This window comes from Centroberyx affinis, unplaced genomic scaffold (genome assembly GCF_046629955.1).
Source record: "Centroberyx affinis isolate AG114_WGS23_722 - 3 ecotype Tasmania unplaced genomic scaffold, CSIRO-AGI_Caff_v1 ptg004681l_1, whole genome shotgun sequence".
Lineage (NCBI taxonomy): Eukaryota > Metazoa > Chordata > Actinopteri > Beryciformes > Berycidae > Centroberyx > Centroberyx affinis.
The window spans coordinates 32,695-51,467 of NW_027282263.1; the positions used below are offsets into that span (position 1 = coordinate 32,695).

The 18,773-nt window shown below is 41.4% G+C and overlaps 2 protein-coding genes across 3 annotated transcripts; one reads left to right on the forward strand and one right to left on the reverse strand.

The window, feature by feature from the left end:
- The first annotated feature begins 1,306 nt into the window (after window positions 1–1,306).
- On the forward strand, window positions 1,307–4,900 carry LOC139665835 (CCN family member 3-like). The gene is made up of 5 exons (XM_071544837.1): window positions 1,307–1,387; window positions 2,064–2,292; window positions 3,185–3,439; window positions 3,652–3,881; window positions 4,607–4,900. The coding sequence occupies exons 1-5, from the start codon at window positions 1,331–1,333 to the stop codon at window positions 4,898–4,900; spliced, it is 1,065 nt and encodes a 354-aa protein (XP_071400938.1). The 5' UTR covers window positions 1,307–1,330.
- Window positions 4,901–8,996: 4,096 nt separating this feature from the next.
- Window positions 8,997–18,189, reverse strand: LOC139665834 (CCN family member 3-like). Of its 2 annotated transcripts, none has more exons than XM_071544835.1 (5): window positions 18,175–18,189; window positions 12,632–12,884; window positions 10,714–10,968; window positions 9,862–10,091; window positions 8,997–9,339 (listed from the first exon to the last, which is right to left on the reverse strand). In XM_071544835.1, exons 1-5 carry the CDS (start codon window positions 18,187–18,189, stop codon window positions 9,046–9,048), a joined length of 1,047 nt encoding a protein of 348 aa, XP_071400936.1. In that variant the 3' UTR covers window positions 8,997–9,045. The 2 variants fall into 2 exon arrangements, with proteins under 2 accessions (XP_071400936.1, XP_071400935.1); XM_071544834.1 differs by lacking the exon at window positions 18,175–18,189 and adding an exon at window positions 13,181–13,237 and having other exon boundaries at window positions 12,632–12,860.
- Window positions 18,190–18,773: the final 584 nt, after the last annotated feature.

Sequence of the window (18,773 nt, forward strand, 5' to 3'; positions counted from 1 at the left end):
AAGAAACTATCATAACATAGAGGCCAGATGTGCTCACTACAGTGCCAGCCCCCCATTGATTCTGAGCCTCAGTTTCCACTGTGTAGCTATTTAAGGAAACAGTAACGACCCTACAGGGAGTATTAGGGTTTTCCACTGTGACCTCCCAGGTAGGGTTCAGGGACAGAGGTCAAAGGTCACTGCCCACTGTCAGCGGGGCTCAGAGGGCTTGGGAACCCCCCAGGTCCCATATGATAACATGAACATCCTGGACCACACCATGGAACCAAACCCCTTCATTTTATCCCTTAAATGTCCTTAATTTCTCCATTACACTAGATTTACATTTTAGATTTAGATTTATTGGTCTCTAAGAAATTTGTCTTGGACCATAAAAACGTTGCAGTCATTCAATTTCATTCCATTGCACAATACATATTCAAACAACACATTAACACACACATAAGCATGTATATCACATATCCACAATAGGCTACAACAATTGCATTGCATATCAGTCATCTAGAATCAGAATACAGGCACATCAATGTAAAGTTCATATAAATCATGTACATGATTCAAAAGAATAATATAGTCAGACATTAAGGGGGTGTTTAAAGGGGTTTCGATGGGGTCTCCTCCATTAATCACTCCCTTAACTTTTGCATGAATTCAGGGGTTAATTAATGTAAATGTAAGGCTATTTTAAGGGATTAGTGGTTCCTATGATGGCCAATGTTCTTCTCTTCCAATGTTGGAAGTGTGTGTGAGAAGTGAAAGTGTGTGTGTGTGTGTGTGTGTGTGTGTGTGTGTGTGTGTGTGTGTGTGTATGTAATCAGATTTGTGACACCAGATTTATTTTATTTATTTGATGAATAATGCCTAAAATACACAGCATAAACAGTGGTCAAGTATTGTTTGCAGAATCCCATTTGTAAAGGCTGAAACCTCTCTCTCTCTCTCCCTCTCTCTCTGTCTCTCTCCCTCTCTCTCTCTCTGTCAGGATCTCACAGTAAAATGCGACTCTCGTCTTCCTCCAGAAACTCTGGGCGATCGCTCCAACATTCCTTCCTGTTTGTTGTCACGGTGCCAGCGGAGCAGCTCCTGCTATAAAAGCCGCTCTCCTCCAGAGTCTCCAGCCAGAACGACAAAGAGCTTCCAACCTTCTGCAGCGCCACAGCCAGAGAGGAGAGGAGAGGAGAAGAGAGGAGAGGAGAGAGGGACAGTTCAGCTTCAACCACAGGAGCCCGCTCAACTCAAGACAACTGAAGTGAAGACGACTGAACGCTATCTGACTTGACTCTACTTTTTTGTGATTCTGCTCGACTCAACGGAGACTTACAGACTCAAGATGAAGATGTCCAACCTGGCAGAGAGAGCCCTTCTTGTCTTCTGCTTTTCTGCACAGGTATGCATTACAATAAAGACATTTCAATATTTTCATTTGTCATTTGCCAGACAATGTCCTATTTCCATCAGCTCAGGGATTCTCGAGAACTTGGAAGAAAGGCATTTTAAATGAACAGAGAGATCATAGTTTAAAAAACAAACACATTCATTCACTGCAATTCATAATTTTAAGAATACCCATGCTTCTAATTCCATAATTTAAACAGATAAAAGCAGCTGAAGAAACCAAGCACTAAAAGATAATTTGCTATAATGATAAATGGTATTCACACAATTACAAACAATGCTTTTGTGCCACTTCACATACACATATTGCATATTGCTTATTCTGTTCACAGTTCACTTTTTCATCAAATTTATAAAATTACACTGTAGAAAATGTTATCTTCTCTACCTCGTTTGTACCTTGTGAAATTGTGATCAGTTGCCTCAGGAGAAGAAGTTTTCTAAGCACAGACCAGATATGAAAAAATAAATGTTATACTGACAACAGTATTCATTTTCAGCAAAAACAGAAAACAGATTTTTCTCTATGTGGCTATTTTGTCCCAGCTGTCAAGAATCACTGTCATATGATCGATGTGTTGTTTTTATCAGTCTTTTTGTAATAGATATATAGATATATGTCACAAATATTTACACACTAAAAGCCATTTTCCGTTCCCTCCCCCCAGATGGTTCCACTAGTCTGGTCCCATGTGTGTCCTCAGAGGTGCCACTGTCCTCAGGAACCCCCCATGTGTCGCCCCGGGGTGCCCCTGATCCTGGACGACTGCGCCTGCTGCCTGGTGTGCGCCCGTCAGAAAGGACAGGTCTGCTCTGAGACGGATCCCTGCGACACTCGTAAAGGACTGCAGTGTGACTACACAGCCGACGTCCACAAGAGGAGCGGAGTGTGTGTGGGTGAGTGAGGCTGCTGCTACTGACCGCATGCAGGACACACCTGCAACCTGCTTGCTTAGCGGGCTGAAGTGTACGCTGCTGTATACACGGTCTGTTAGTTCAAATCTGGATCATCAGCATCCGCATCTTTGTTGCATGTCACCGCCTCTTTATTCTGCCTCTTACCTGCCTCTAGTCCACAGGTGTTGGTGCATGTTGCACAGTCAATCAGAGTTGCAGCAGTTGAATTTGCAAGATTTTGGATCAGTAATCTGTTTAATTGTGAAGCTTTATCTCACGTTAGTTTTTATTAAAATCCAAGTATGGTGTAGCTGACTGCTACCCCATCAAAGAAAAGCTTTATTCAGCATTATATATGTCTTGATAGATGTATGTTGCAATTATTGTGATGATGTATAATGTTGGCCATTTGTAAAATTTCTGTACTTTTTACTAGCCTATACAAGACATTTTAGATAGTTGTAGACTTGTAGTCTATTTAAAAGCTAGGGACTAGGGTTAGAAATTAGTAGTAGCTAATGTAACCCTAACCCTACAAACTCCATGTACATGTTTTATATTTCAATTGTGAAGTGTAATTATGTTAACTACTATTGTCCCTATCAAATAGACTACTAAATTAAATAAATAAATAATGCTTAAACATATTTTTCTCAACTAGCCAGCCTGGGAGATGTTTAAAAAATCAACATAAAATCAATAGATCCTACAGTATATGAGCAACCACACTATATTCTCTGTTCTCTCTGTATTCCCTTACTCATCTTCTCTCCTCAAGCTCATGAGGGAAATGTTTTTATTGTAAAATCAGTTTGACCCCTATGACTGAGACAAAACCCTTCAACTGTCTCTCCCTTCTCTCTCTCTCTCTCTCTCTCTCTCTCTCCTCCAGCTCCTGAGGGAGACGTGTGTGTTCTGGACGGCTCTGTCTACCTGAACGGCCAGACGTTCTTCCCCAGCTGTAAGTACCAGTGCATGTGTCGCGACGGGCAGGTGGCCTGCGTGCCGCGCTGCAACGTGGACGTGATGCTACCCGGGCCGGATTGCCCCGTGCCCAGGAGGGTCCAGGTGCCAGGGGAGTGCTGCGAGAAGTGGGTGTGTGAGCCCCAGGCTGAGGCCAGCGCACTGGGGGGCTTCGCCATGGCTGGTGAGTCCACTGGACAGATGCTGTAGATGGGACAAGCAGACACACACACATTTTTTCCAATGCTGTTAACCCTCCTGCTTCTAAAGTTCTAAACAGCAATTTGAAACCAGTTTTGATATCCCATCTTTTTGCATTTATCATCAAATGTTTTATGTGTTCTTCCTACATCCTAACTCACCCTCCTGTCTCCATGTCTCTGTGTGACCCTCCAGCCTTCCGTCAGGAGGAGACGGTGAGTTTCGACGCCTGGGACCCCAGCCTGAACTGCATCGAGCAGACCACAGAGTGGGGCGCCTGCTCTCGAACCTGCGGCATGGGTCTGTCCACCAGAGTGACCAATAAGAACCGTCGCTGTGAGATGGTGAAGCAGAGCCGGCTCTGTATGGTCCGACCCTGTGACGAGCAGCAGGAGCAGACGCAGCTCACACAGCTCGCGCCCAAGGTACTTTGAGTTTAGAGTTCCTAAGGTACTTTGAGTTTAGAGTTCAAAGGTACTTTGAGTTCAGAGTTCCTAAGGTACTATGAATTTAGAGTTCCTAAGTTCAGAGTTCCTAAGGTACTTTGAGTTTAGAGTTCCTATGTACTTTGAGTTTAGAGTTCCTAAATTACTTTGAGTTTAGAGTTCCTAAGGTACTTTGAGTTTAGAGTTCCTAAGGTACTTTGAGTTCAGAGTTCCTAAGGTACTTTGAGTTCAGAGTTCCTAGTACTTTGAGTTCAGAGTTCCTAAGGTACTTTGAGTTCAGAGTTCCTAAGGTACTTTGAGGTTTTACCAGTTGGTGATTTCCTCAGATTTAATGAGTAATACGTTTGCCCTTAAAGTCTTAAGTCATGTAGGGGGGACCAAACAGGATGCCATCTCTTTGGTCCTCTGGTTTTTACCTTAGCTTTGGCTTCATTAGATGTCTTTACCCTGAGAATAGTGAATGTCTATGCTACTTTAATCATTATGATAGCTGGATTCTTTTTAACGCTAGAATATCAGCACACAGAGCATATTTTATAGCCCTCATAAAATGCAAAATTAGACAAAATCAAGGTAGCAGAATAGTATTTAATTGTATAAACATATACATGTACTCAGTGAATACAGTGCCTCTAACTTTCCATCTATTAGAACTATTTCCTTGGCTGGGATCTACATTGAAAACACTCTTGTTTCCCCTGCAGAGAGGCAGTAAGTGCCAGAGGATGGTGAAGAGCACCAAAGCCGTCCAGCTCTCCTATAAGAACTGCACCAGCGTCCAGGCGTACAAGCCTCGCTACTGCGGCTCCTGTACGGACGGCCGCTGCTGCACCCCCCACAGCACCAAGACCGCTCTGCTGGAGTTCCGCTGTGCCAACGGCAAAACCAGCAGGAGGCCGGTCATGGTGATCCAGAGCTGTGCCTGCCACCACCACTGCCCCCGAGACAACGCTGTGTGGCAGCCCTCAGACCCGGGATACAGTGGCATGAGGTTATAGGCCCACATTACACCCTGTGAGGTTAAAGGTCACAGCTCCTACCATGGCATTTTGATGAGGTTAGAATAAATGCAAGTCTGGGTTACAGCTGGAAAATTAGAATCCGTCAATGAGTTGAGTAATTCAGTATATCTGTATGTCCAGGAATTGATTTAAGTTGGCAGTGGCAGCCCCTTTAATCTAAATTATGGGATGCATCGCTTTCGTTAACTATAGATTTTAGATAAAAAGCCAGGGGAAGCAACACTTAAACTGTCCACTATTCCCTTTGCAACTCGCTTACGTGCTTATAGATGTACAATGCTTAATCATCTGCATATAATGATCAGAATCACACTCGCATGTACAGTATGAGACTCCTCTCTTGAGGTTTTGTATGTAGGGAATCAAATAGCTCTCTATCTCCCTCTCCTGGAGAGGGATTTTACTGTGCAGCATCCTGTGTACACAGTAGTGTCGTCTTCACTATGGCCAAATCCAACCTAAGCACTTAAATCTTGTGATAGATATTGATACGGACTACTTCTGAAGTCACGAAAGACCGTAGGGAGAATATACCAGTAGACATTCAGAACAGAGTATAGTATAGGCTATTCGTTTCTAGGTTTGCTCGAGGCTGAACTCAGATATTTAGAGGAGATTGTGAAGAGTTCATAGGTTAACTTTAAACAGCCTCTATTCAAGAGGTCAGCTAGTATGAAGGTGTAGTGCAGACTGGAATGTGCCCTAAGACAGTGGTTCTCAACGTGGGGTCCGGGGACCACCAGAGGTCCTTGAGGGAGATCCAGGGGGTCCCCAGCAAATTGATGAATTGTTAAACTTCACCATTATTTCATTTATAAGAAGTTAACACAATTAGAGAATGTATAAGAATGACTATTTTGATCATAGTTTCTCTGTCATCTCTCTACCTACAATACAGATAGTTATGGAATTCTGGACAAAATCATATCTAACAATAAAAATATTCTTAGATTTGAGTCTGAGAGACAAAATCTCATCAAACGGGGGTCTGTGGCTCTAATGTGGACTAAATTATGGGTCCTTGATATGAAAAAGGTTGAGAATCACTACCCTAAGACATACAGGAATGCAGTGTTGGCATCTGGCCTACTAACCAACTGGTTTGGTTGACAATTGGGTTGGCTAATCAAGCATAATTTACCCTCTTCTTAGGCCATGAACATATAAACAGTATTTTATTCAGCCTACATTGCGTTGCTAGGAAAGCTTAGGCAACGTAACCTAGCCAGTAGCTTAAAATACTTCTTCATTCAAAGTAATTCCAGCACCTATTGTACTTTGTTGTGACCTTTGGATCCTGATCCAGTTAAAAGAAAATAATCAAATGGTCATTCCATTATTTTCACTCTGATATAAGGGATGAGGAAGACATGGAAAATGAGAATTATATGCCGAGCTGTTACCTTTTAGGGGCGCTGTCATGGAGATTTTACAACTATAGCACACATTTTTGAAATAACTATAATTGTGGACTTTGACCCGCTCCAAAGCAAGGGCTCGACCCACAGAGGAGAGGTCATTCTTGTGACTTAGTGGCATTTTTTACATCTGCCTGAAATCCTGCCCCTGATGCCTCATGCATAATGTATATTTCCCCATCAGTACGTGCAAATGTATATTTTCTGGGATATAAAAATGATGTTATTTCTTTAGTATTGCAAAAACAAACGTTGTTTTGTAGAATGACAAAAGTTATGTAAATACTTGCTGTATAGTTTGTACGATTAAGTGTGTATCAAATACACAATGTTTTCAGTAACGATGTAAATATGAACTGTATATATTTGTATCAATTGAATTGTATTTCACACTGCTTCTTCCTGTAATTGTATGAGCAATATTGCACAAACTCAATATTTGAAAATAAATTTGTATTTTTTTGTATCAAAGTTTTATGGACATTTTGCTTAATTAGTGCCACTTAAACTCCTTGGGGCACAGATCTAATCAGCAAAGGACACATGGGGTCTTATTTGTCCCTGTTCATGGAACTATGAAAAGATCAGATCCATATCAAAAAGCTGCACTAGGCAAGATTTCAATGCAAAAATGTATGTATTACCAGCATAAATTACAAAGTGGGGCTGCAACAGAGAAGAGCATCCCATCCCCACTAATTGAGACCATAACTTAGATTTGCCCAATATGCCCAAATTAAATTCTGATGTATGCCCACTATGTGAGCGCTCTGTCCAAAGAAAGTTGGACTCACCAAGATTAGACCTTTTGCTTCTTTTGTCCCTTTGGTTTCCTTTGGTATAAAGCATGACAGACTGGCTGGATTGGGAATTGAAGTCAAATAATTTAAACAGTTGCCTCTCACTGCCATTTGGTGCCTCCAACGTGTGAAGCCCAGTTCAGATTTAAATGCAGCCAAACAATACAGTTTCATTGTCTGGTGGGAAAGTGGACATGTTTTGTTTTATTTGATTACAGATATGCATGCATGCTTTATAAAGGCTTGACCAACTAACCAGGCTGTCTTGCTTTTGTTTCCTACAACAAAATGTTCTGAGGTGAAATTAGCATATGTCTTGTCTATCACACAGCAAAGTCCCAGTGCAGCCTCTCAATTAGCTCAGTTGGGAGAGCACTCGCTTTAATATCAATGCCTGCACTCCCCAAAGGAGGATTCTTAAGGTTAAACTTAAGGTTAAATTGTTAAACTTAACCATTATTTAATTGACAAGAAGTTAACACAATTAGAGAATGTAGAAGAATGACTGTTTTGATCATAGTTTCACTGTTATCTCTCTACCTGCAATACAGATAGTCATAGAATTCTGGACAAAATCATATCTAATAATAAAAATATTCTCAGATTTGGGTCCGAGAGACAAAATCTCATCAAATGGGGGTCCATGGCCCTAATGTGTACTAGATTAGGGGTCCTTGAGGTCTATGAGTCAACAAGCCTCAAACAATAAAACATAGATTTTTTTGTGCCTGTTGAGTAAGATCCTTGCCCTACATCACACAGCCATCAACTATCCTGAATGACAGCTGTTATGCTATTTTCATTGGTGTGTTATATAGGTTTTAGGTCAGTCCAATGTATGCTGTTATTTATCTGTCTGAGATTGTTTTAGCCAATATCTTTGGTTTTAGCATTTGATAATAAAGAGATAATAAAGCACAATGATAATAAAGAGACTAAAACCGTTGTATAAAAAAATAATCATTTATTTGCAAATATAGAATATCCACATATTGTACGCATAATTCATAATGAGAAGTGTGAAAATACACTATGAATGAAAGATAAACAATACATATATATATAAATCATATCCACATAGCTATTGAAAACATTGTGTATTTGATACACACTTATTTACTAACTGCACAGCAAGTATTTACATAACTTTTTTTTAAAAATCACACAGGAATAGAAAATACACATTTTCATTTTCATTTGCCACTATGTGATGAGAATGACCTTCCACCTTTGTAGATCAAGATCTCCTCTGAGAACTTAATCGCCATTTTATGCTGTACTAGCCAAATGACCATGGCAAACAGTGGAAGGACTGTCCTAACCATTCGAGTTCTGTGATGCCAGCACTGCACTCTCCTCTATGATTGGGTGACATTGCACTCTGCACTACCCTGTTACTATACACCTGCACACTAGTCCATCTCCTGAACAAACAGAGGCTGTTTAAAGGTAACTATGAACTCTTCAGAAATTCTTCTATCGTCATCTTTATTCTTCCAAAAACTTAAAAAACAATGGTTAGCTTTACACTTTCTATTGCTATTTTCTCCCTGCAGTCTTTAGCATCTGACAGCATCAGTATATATCAATAAGTGCTTATATTCTATTTGACCCATAGATGTTGCATTCTGATTCCCTACTATCAAAACCTGTAGGGAAGCGTCTGATACCACCTGATACTGACCATTTTAAGCAAAGATGCAAGTATAGTACATTTATATCACGTTCCTTTCCTCTAAAACTTTTCTCTTTGCCGTGGATATGTACCACAGTGGAGGGGAACTCTTCCAAAAGGGTTAGTTTAGCTTAGTCCTAGCTTTAACCTAGGACAACTTTATTCTAACCTCATCATAATGCCATGGCAGGAGCTGTGACCTTTAACCTCACAGTGTGTAATGTGAGCCTATGACCTCATGCCGCTGTATCCCGGGTCTGAGGGCTGCCACACAGCGTTGTCTCGGGGGCAGTGGTGGTGGCAGGCGCAGCTCTGGATCACCATGACCGGCCTCCTGCTGGTTTTGCCGTTGGCACAGCGGAACTCCAGCAGGGCGGTCTTGGTGCTGTGGGGGGTGCAGCAGCGGCCGTCCGTACAGGAGCCGCAGTAGCGAGGCTTGTACGCCTGGACGCTGGTGCAGTTCTTATAGGAGAGCTGGACGGCTTTGGTGCTCTTCACCATCCTCTGGCACTTACTGCCTCTCTGCAGGGAAACAAGAGTGTTTTCAATATAGATCCCAGCCAAGGAAATAGTTCTAATAGATGGAAAGTTAGAGGCACTGTATTCACTGAGTACATGTATATGTTTATACAATTAAATACTATTCTACTACCTTGAGTTTGTCTAATTTTGCATTTTATGAGGGCTATAAAATATGCTCTAGGTGCTGATATTCTAGCGTTAAAAAGAATCCAGCTATCATAATGATTAAAGTAGCATAGACATTCACTATCTAATGAAGCCAAAGCTAAGGTAAAAACCAGAGGACCAAAGAGATGGCATCCTGTTTGATCCCCCCTACATGACTTAAGACTTTAAGGGCAAACATATTACTCATTAAATCTGAGGAAATCACCTACTGGTAAAACTTCAAAGTAACTTAGGAACTCTAAATTAAAAAGTACCTTAGGAACTCTAAACTCAAAGTAACTTAGGAACTCTAAACTCAAAGTATCTTAGGAACTCTAAACGGAAAATACCGTAGGAACTCTAAACTCAAAGTACCTTGGGCGCGAGCTGTGTGAGCTGTGTCTGCTCCTGCTGCTCGTCACAGGGTCGGACCATACAGAGCCGGCTCTGCTTCACCATCTCACAGCGACGGTTCTTATTGGTCACTCTGGTGGACAGACCCATGCCGCAGGTTCGAGAGCAGGCACCCCACTCTGTGGTCTGCTCGATGCAGTTCAGGCTGGGGTCCCAGGCGTCGAAACTCACCGTCTCCTCCTGACGGAAGGCTGGAGGGTCACACAGAGACATGGAGACAGGAGGGTGGGTTAGGATGTAGAAAGAAGTAGGATATTATTACAATATTAAAGAGTGGATTTTATGTGGAAAATTGTCATGTGAGGAGGTTTCCTAGTTGTCATTCGTTACTTTAGGTTTTTAACCTAAAGTAACATTTGAACTTGCCAATCTTTCAACTTTCTAACTGCCATGTATGAAGAGGGATCATCTGTCAAATGTGACACAGTCTGGATATGATCTGAATAAGCCCATCCGTTCACATACTTGTGTGTTTGGATTCAACTGACTGCAGAATGATCTATCACGTCGCTGCTTAACATTCCAGACCGGAGTGACAACACTGTCTCTTTCCTGTGTGTTTCCTCCTCTCTCTCCTTATCTCCTCCTTTCCTCCTTCCTTCCTCCTTCCCTCCACCCTCTCCCTAGACAGGTCAGAGGAATGTAGCTGTCTGTTGACTCTGTGTCTCACACCGGAGTGACACCAACGTCAGAGAGGAACCTCTTGTTGTATGTGTATATGGTTTAGTTTATTTACTGCTCGATCTCTCTTGTGAGTAGAGTATGTGTGTGTGTCTGCTTGTCCCATCTACAGCATCTGTCTGGTGGACTCACCGGCCATGGCGAAGCCCCCCAGTGCGCTGGCCTCAGCCTGGGGCTCACACACCCACTTCTCGCAGCACTCCCCCGGCACCTGGACCCTCCTGGGCGCGGGGCAGTCCGGCCCAGGCAGCATCACGTCCACGTTGCAGCGCGGCACGCAGGCCACCTGCCCGTCACGACACGTGCACTGGTACTTACAGCTGGGGAAGAACGTCTGGCCGTTCTGGTAGACCGAGCCGTCCAGGACACACACATCTCCCTCAAGAGCTGGAGGAGAGAGAGAGAGAGAGAAGGGAGAGACAGTTGAAGGGTTTTGTCTCAGTCATAGGGGTCAAACTGATTTTACAACAAAAACATTTCCCTCATGAGCTTGAGGAGAGAGGGTGAGTAGGGGAATACAGAGAAAACAGAGAATATCATTTGGTTACTCATAGGATCTACTGATTTCAGAGATGGAAAGTAACTAACTACATTTACTCAAGCACTGTACCTGAGTACAGTTTTGAAGTACTGGCACTTTACTTGAGTATTTCCATTTTGTGAGACTTTCTACTTTTCCTCCACTACATTTCAGAGAGAAATCTTGTACTTCTTCCTCCACTACATTTATCTGACGGCTGGAGTTACTAGTTACTTTGCAGAATAAGGTTTTACATGCTAAACATACAATAAGCTCATAAAATATGTTGCATTGTTAGAGTTGAAACTCCCCAACAGTAAATGGAGCAGTTAGACCGACAACATTAAAATACTTCTTACAGGTTATTGCATCAATACTTTAACACTCTGAAAGGGAATGTTCTTCAGAATGAGTACTTTTACTTTTGATAAAGTAAACTTTGCTGCTAAAACGTCTATACTTTTATGTAAGTAAACTTCTGAATGCAGAACTTTTACTTTAATGAAGTATTTTTCCATTATGGTATAGCTACTTTTACTGAAGTAAAGTACTTTTTCCACCACTGATTGATTATATGTCTATAAACTTCTCTTCCAGGTTAGCTGGTTGAGAAACATATGTTTAAGCATTGTAACATACAACTATCAAGACACATATAATGCTGAAGAAAGCTTTTCTTTGATGGTGTCAAAACATAGTAGCAGTCAGCTACACAATACATATTAATTTGAATATAATCTGTAAGGAGGAAGAGGAAGACCAGTTGCATTTGTTTTTCTATTGTCCATATGTTGCAAGTTTGAACTCAATATTTATTTTAAACTTACACCTTTAAACGTTATGCTCGGGGGTTCTGGATGAAAACTGTCCCCAGATAATAAATACTATTATTCTGTTAGGTAAAATATTTATATTTAAAGCTCAATCAAGAACTAATTTGAATGTAAATTTCTTAAAAAATACAGTGCCAAGCCAATTTCTTTTGGAAAAAAAGAATTGCTACAAACCATTACAAAGTAGCACAACACAATATGAAATGGGAAAAAATTTGCTCTAGTGAAGAGTGGGACTATATAAAACTCTAAATACGCTCTACCTGTCATATGTATATTTCAGTTTCTAAATGTACTGGTACTGTCAATCTAATTATTTGAATTACTGAAGGGATCCTATTATTTTTATTTTGTCTTTTTTATTTTTACTTGCTTTTTTTTACTAGTTTTTTTTGTGAGGATATATTGTCATGTCATCATATTGTCGTGTGTTATGTAATAATAAATAAATTAAAAAATGGAGTATAAACTAACATGAGATAAAGCTTCACAGTTAAACAGATCACTAGTCTAAACATCTTACAAATTCAACTGCTGCAACTCTGATTGACTGTGCAACATGAATGAAAGTGAAATGAAAGAGGCTGTGACAAGCAACAAAGATGCTGATGATCCAGATTTGAACTAACAGACCATGTATACAGCAGCAGGTTGCAGGTGTGTCCTGCATGCGGTCAGCAGCAGCAGCCTCACTCACCCACACACACTCCGCTCCTCTTGTGGACGTCGGCTGTGTAGTCACACTGCAGTCCTTTACGAGTGTCGCAGGGATCCGTCTCAGAGCAGACCTGTCCTTTCTGACGGGCGCACACCAGGCAGCAGGCGCAGTCGTCCAGGATCAGGGGCACCCCGGGGCGACACATGGGGGGTTCCTGAGGACAGTGGCACCTCTGAGGACACACCTGGGACCAGACTAGTGGAAACATCTGGGGGGAGGGAACGGAAAATGGCTTTTAGTGTTTACATATTTATGACCAGACCACAGAGTACACAGAGGGTAGATATAATTGTCTCATGAGGTGATAATATTCACATTCAATAATCTGTTGGGGAAGGAATCACTTTTCTAGGACAAACAAAAATGATTATAATAAGTGTTTTAATCATGTGAGATATATGAAACATCATACTGTATATCAAATCTGTAGTTTCAACTGATTACAAAACAAATCTTCATATATCTAGAGGAATAGTCTTCATAGTCATTCATATTCTAGAACAAAAAAAATGTCTTCAGCAAACCTACCTGTGTTGAAATGCAGAAAAAGCAAAGCGCAGCGAGATCGGACATCCTCATTGCGAGTTTAAGCCTTTGTTGGATTGAGTAGAATCAAATAAAGTCAAGTAGAGTGTATCAGTTAACTTGTTGAGCGGACTCTTCTCTCCTCTCCTCTCCTCTCCTCTCTGCAGAAGGTTGGAAGCTCTTTGTCGTTCTGGCTGGAGACTCTGGAGGAGAGCGGCTTTTATAGCAGGAGCTGCTCCGCTGGCGCCGTGACAACAAACAGGAAGGAATGTTGGAGCGATCGCCCAGAGTTTCTGGAGGAAGACGAGAGTCGCATTTTACTGTGAGATCCTGACAGAGAGAGGGAGAGGGAGAGAGAGAGAGAGAGAGAGAGAGAGAGAGAGAGAGAGAGAGAGGGAGAGAGAGAAATGGAATTCATCAATTAATCCACTGTAATCAAACACTTAAACAACCCCTATGTGATTTCTAACCACACAAATGAAATATATCTAGTATCGTAAATCTCATTAAATTGATTATTGATTGCCCTCCCTCCCTCCCACACACACACACACACACACACACACACACACACACACACACATATATAGACCTTTCAGTTTTCCCACATCTGCTATTGAGGTAGCCTTGCTGGGGATTCCCTTTTTGCTTATTGTTCCAGGATGTTCATGTTGTCACATGGGACCCAGGGGTTCCCAACCCCAGCGGGCAATGACCTTTTGACCTCTGTCCCTGAACCCTACCTGGGAGGTCACAGTGGAAAACCCTAATATTCCCTGTAGGATCGTTACGGTTTCCTTAAATAGCTACACAGTGGAAACTTCAATGGGGGACAGACACTGAAGACCACATCTGGCCTCAGCTAATCTATTGGCTGATGGTTTCTTCTGGGCAGGGGTGTGTGGATAGATTGATGGGAAGGTTGACATGCTGGTAATGTTTGGTGATCTAGGATTTTAAGCTTATTCTACTCTTGCACTCACTAAGCTGTTCTTGATAAGAGGGTGAGATAAATGGTTTAAATGTAATGTACTGTAAATGTACTGTAATGGTTAACTAGGTCCCTGAATAAAAAGGTATTATGACTTTGTCCTGAACAAGTTTTGCTGCCTCTTATAATTCATTTCTTGTGATGATGATAACACAACTGACAATTGATCCAGCATGCTTCAGACACTCTTTTGTTGTGGATAGGTGCTCACAGACATGGACAATACTTGCAGGTCTATTTTACTAAGGGCAAAACATGCTAGATGCATTGAGTGCTCCAGTTGCTTTGGGTAGTCATTACCTGGCAAATTGCCCTTAGTAAAATTGACCTATTACCAGTTTACTCTGAATATGAGCATCACACAAAATGGCTAAAATATAAATGCAAAGAAAGGATGCAGTGAGATGGTGCCCAGAAAGCTGGTGGAAACCACATGGCATCTCTTATTGAAGTGAACCACATCTTGGGTTATCAAATGCATATTCCCTATTCTTTAGGCTATGTGTGTCAGTGTGTGTGTTATGTTCTGTCTCACCCTACTCAACTGGAAAACTGACTGTCAGGTTGGTGATTGAGTGAGCTGTCTAGTTGACTGACCAACTGGATGACTGGTTGTCTAGTTGACTGTTTGTTCAGGGGAGAACTCAGGGACTGGACCCAAACACAAAACTGGCAGACAGAGAACTGGGGTTACGCAAAAGGCTTTAATAGCTGAACTTAGGCAAAATACAAAACAGGCAATCCAAGGGCAAAAACTAAAACTGGCCGACAGGCAAAGGAAACAGAGAGAATCTAAGGACTTAGAACACAAAACACAAGTACACAGGTAACAGAGCAGGTCTTGGAAGCCAACGGGGAAACAGAGCTGGCAAAAAAAGCAGGCGAACTGACAACCACTCCAGGGAAACACAAACAATATATACACACCGGGACCAACGAGAATAGAGAACAGCTGGCTGGATGGGAAAGAGTCTGGAAGCTGATTGGCTGAAAGCAGGCAGGTGAAGGGGGAACAAAGTAGTTTGTTGTGTGTGTGTGCAGGAGGAGGGAAAGTCTGAGGACATCTGGTGGGTGTCTGGAGGATGACAGGACTGGGGAGTAGAAGGGGAAAACACCAGGAAAACACAAGGGCTAGGCTAGGACCGTGACACATGTTGGACAGCATTACTGACCGGCCCACTGGCTGACAGCAGTCCAACTAGCTGAGCAGCTGAAGCTCAAACAGCCCTGACATCTTGACTGAGCGAGTCTCTCTGGTTAGTCTGTGTGTTGAGACCATGTTTTCTTTGACGCCTCCCTGTCTGAACCATCGCTCAGTGAATCCGGGGCAGCATGCAGACCAAAGCTGGACACGTTTTATCATCGATATGAGCGTGACCCTCAAACCAAGGATGTGTGCAGCTGGAGAGGTATTGGGCTGTAAAATGGGAGGAAGCTAAGCGGGTCTGGGAAGTCCACCACTTAAAACTCAGTGGTTTGGAAAACAACAGAACACCGGTTATGAAACTGAATGGTTGGTTAACTAATATGTTGTAGGAGTGCAGTGTACCATATTTTTTTCCATCCCTGACATTTAAAAACATGAATCATTTGGTTACACCCATTGCCACAGCTTTTAGGCTTCATCATACTGATCACACTATATGTTCTAGGGTTTTATTCTCAGGAGAAACAAACGTGATCTTGAAAGTATTACAACACAAACGATCGCGAATAACATTTTGACGCACGTCTGAGTTTAATAGCTACCTCAAATTCCTTCCAACTTGATATACTGATATACTTGAATGACTTGTGGTGGACGGCTCTGCCAAAGTCTTGATTCAATGCTGCTCAGACAGCTTGCTAGTGGAAGTTGAAGAATGTCAGACGTCACAGCTTGGCTGTTGTTTGCCGACTCTGTCTGGGTCTCTGCTCTTTTTACGCTGCTCTTTCCAGCAACGTCTGTCTCTCTCTCTGACCTACCGCGATGATGAAGAGGCAGTCAGTCAGAAACCTGGAGAGTGAAAAGGGTTTGACTGACAAACCGTTTTCTTCGGGGGGTGGAAACTGCTGAGCGTGAAAAATGTTGGAACGGAAAAGCACACCATCTTCTCGTCAAAAGACAGGTTACTAGAATCCAAAGATCATTTCAATCAGTATAGATTGTAGATTCCATATTTCGTTTGCCTGTCTATGGCTCTTACAATATGAACCATCTCCAGTCATAGGAATGATTTTAGTAGCCTTATCAGAGAATGTGTTGATTCCAAGGCATCAAGCCCCACATTGTTGAATGAATATGAACAAATGCAGTCCCACCCTGAGATGGAGGCTGATTACAGTATTAGAAACTACAAAAACAACTAAGCAGTGTTGTAGTGCTGTTTTTAGAGGTGGAGCAGACGGTTATATACAGTATATACTGTATGTAATAATAATAATAATAATAATAAACTTTATTTGTATAGCATCTTTCATACAAGAAATGCAGCTCAAAGTGCTTTACAACAAAGAAATTACATGCACCAAGTGCTTCACATAAAACTTGATAATAATAGTGAAAATAAGATAAAGATGAGAATAGAATACATAGAATGCATCTTCAAATGAAAATAGACATAGAATGAGCATAAAACAGGGATAGAATGCCATAATTAATGTAAAATAAGATGGAGAATAAAACCCACTTGATAATAATAGTAAAAATAAGATAAAAATGAGGAATGCATAACATAAGATGGAAGATAAAACCCACTGAATAATAATAATACAAAACAAAGTTAAAAAAGTTTAAAAAAAATATATAGTATATATAGTTAGATATCATGTTATATGTCAAGAGGTGTGTATATTACAATATATACCTCCGCTACAATATGCTACTTCAAACATTAAGTTGCTGTTTTATTTTTCTTGCATGTATGCAGTTAAAAAAAACTTTCTCTTGAAAGCCGAAGCAAAAGTCATGATTTGAAAGAACTAAAAAGTGAGGGAGTGTCACCATAGCAAATGATCTACTGGGGACACATGGATGATTTTGGTTTCTATATTCTCATAACGTATGGACTGGACCAATGAGCCAATCTACCAAAAAACTCGGTGTATTCATTTAATAACCATTTATTTAGCATCTAGTTTCTAGATAGTAAAACTCAATCAGTGACAGACTGCATGGTTCATCTCCTTAAAGTGCTTTCTCCAACACCAACGCTAGAGAAAACAAAAGGGAAAAAAAAAGAAAAACTAAAAGTTGAGGGTCAGGCAGGTGGGAAGTCTACCTACGCACATTCACGACACCTGTGAAATATTTCCACTCTACTCTGCAATCCAAGACCTCCAAGGTAGGATCACTGGAGTATGGAAGGAGGAGGAGAAAAGAACCTATGGAAAGAGGTGGAGTGCAAGAAAGAGCTACAGTATCTGTGGAAAGGACAGATAGAGAAGGGAGAGATGGAGTGTTTGTTTGTCCTCCTGTCTGTCTCTGTGTCTACTTGACCATTTAAATGACCATTTATTTCCTCCATCAATTGAATTTAAATATTTAAATTAGATTATTAGTTATATATGTTTTAATTTATAATATGTAATTAAACTGGAGATTCACATTAGGAAAAAAATATTTTTCAAGTGTGTTTTGTTTTCATAAGAAAATATTTAATAAAGCACAATATGAACAACATTGTGCACAAATTGGGAATACATAGAAATCATTGAACAAAAACAATAGAAAACAGTGCAGCAACTCTTCAAAATTGATGTGCCTTCATGTGCCCACTTCACACATCTTTCACATCTCATCCACTTTCCTCCACTCACTGAGAACGATATGGTTGCATGAACCATATGGTGATATATATTGATATCGAGAAAAATCCTTATGATTATCATGATATTGATTTCAACCATATCGCCCAGCCCTACCTTTCTGTAATACCCCATGTTTCAACAATTTCCCCTTTACTGTGAGCACCGTTGCTGGTGCGCCTTTCAGAAGGATATCACTCATCCTTTTTCTGGGAAAAACAAACAGAGGGGACATAGCTCCCTCCAGCACTCATGGCACAGGCCACTGTAACGTTAAAACCACGTTCAGCTCTGGTCATCCTCCCTACCTGCTGGGCTCACTTTGTAGCAACCACTGGCTGGGGTCGTTGCACATTCTGGATGCCTGTTTCATCCATATTCCAAAGACGGGATGGGCAGATGTCAACCACAGACCTGCTGTTCTTCAACCAATCAGTCCCAGTCATCTTCTTATCCAACTTGAATGGATGTCTGATCCCCATACTTTCCGCTAGATTGAAAGACAATTTCCACACATCCGTAGTTGTAAGGCCAAAAAGTGCCCTCTCCATCCTCTGGATGTGGCACACCAGATCAATTTCTAAGGTGGAGGAAAATACACCCTCTCTCCCCAGGTGGATATTACCAGGCTTCAGGACTTTTTTGTCCCTGTGCCTCCTCAAGGTTTTGGGAGGAATGTTAAACATTGTAGCTACTCCCTTCAAAGGTTGGCTACTTTCAATGGCTCTGAGAGCATCTGTCAAAGCTTGCTGTCCATAGCTGCCTCTGGTGCTGATTCGTTTGTATTGCCTCATCTAAAATAAAAAACACACACAGAGT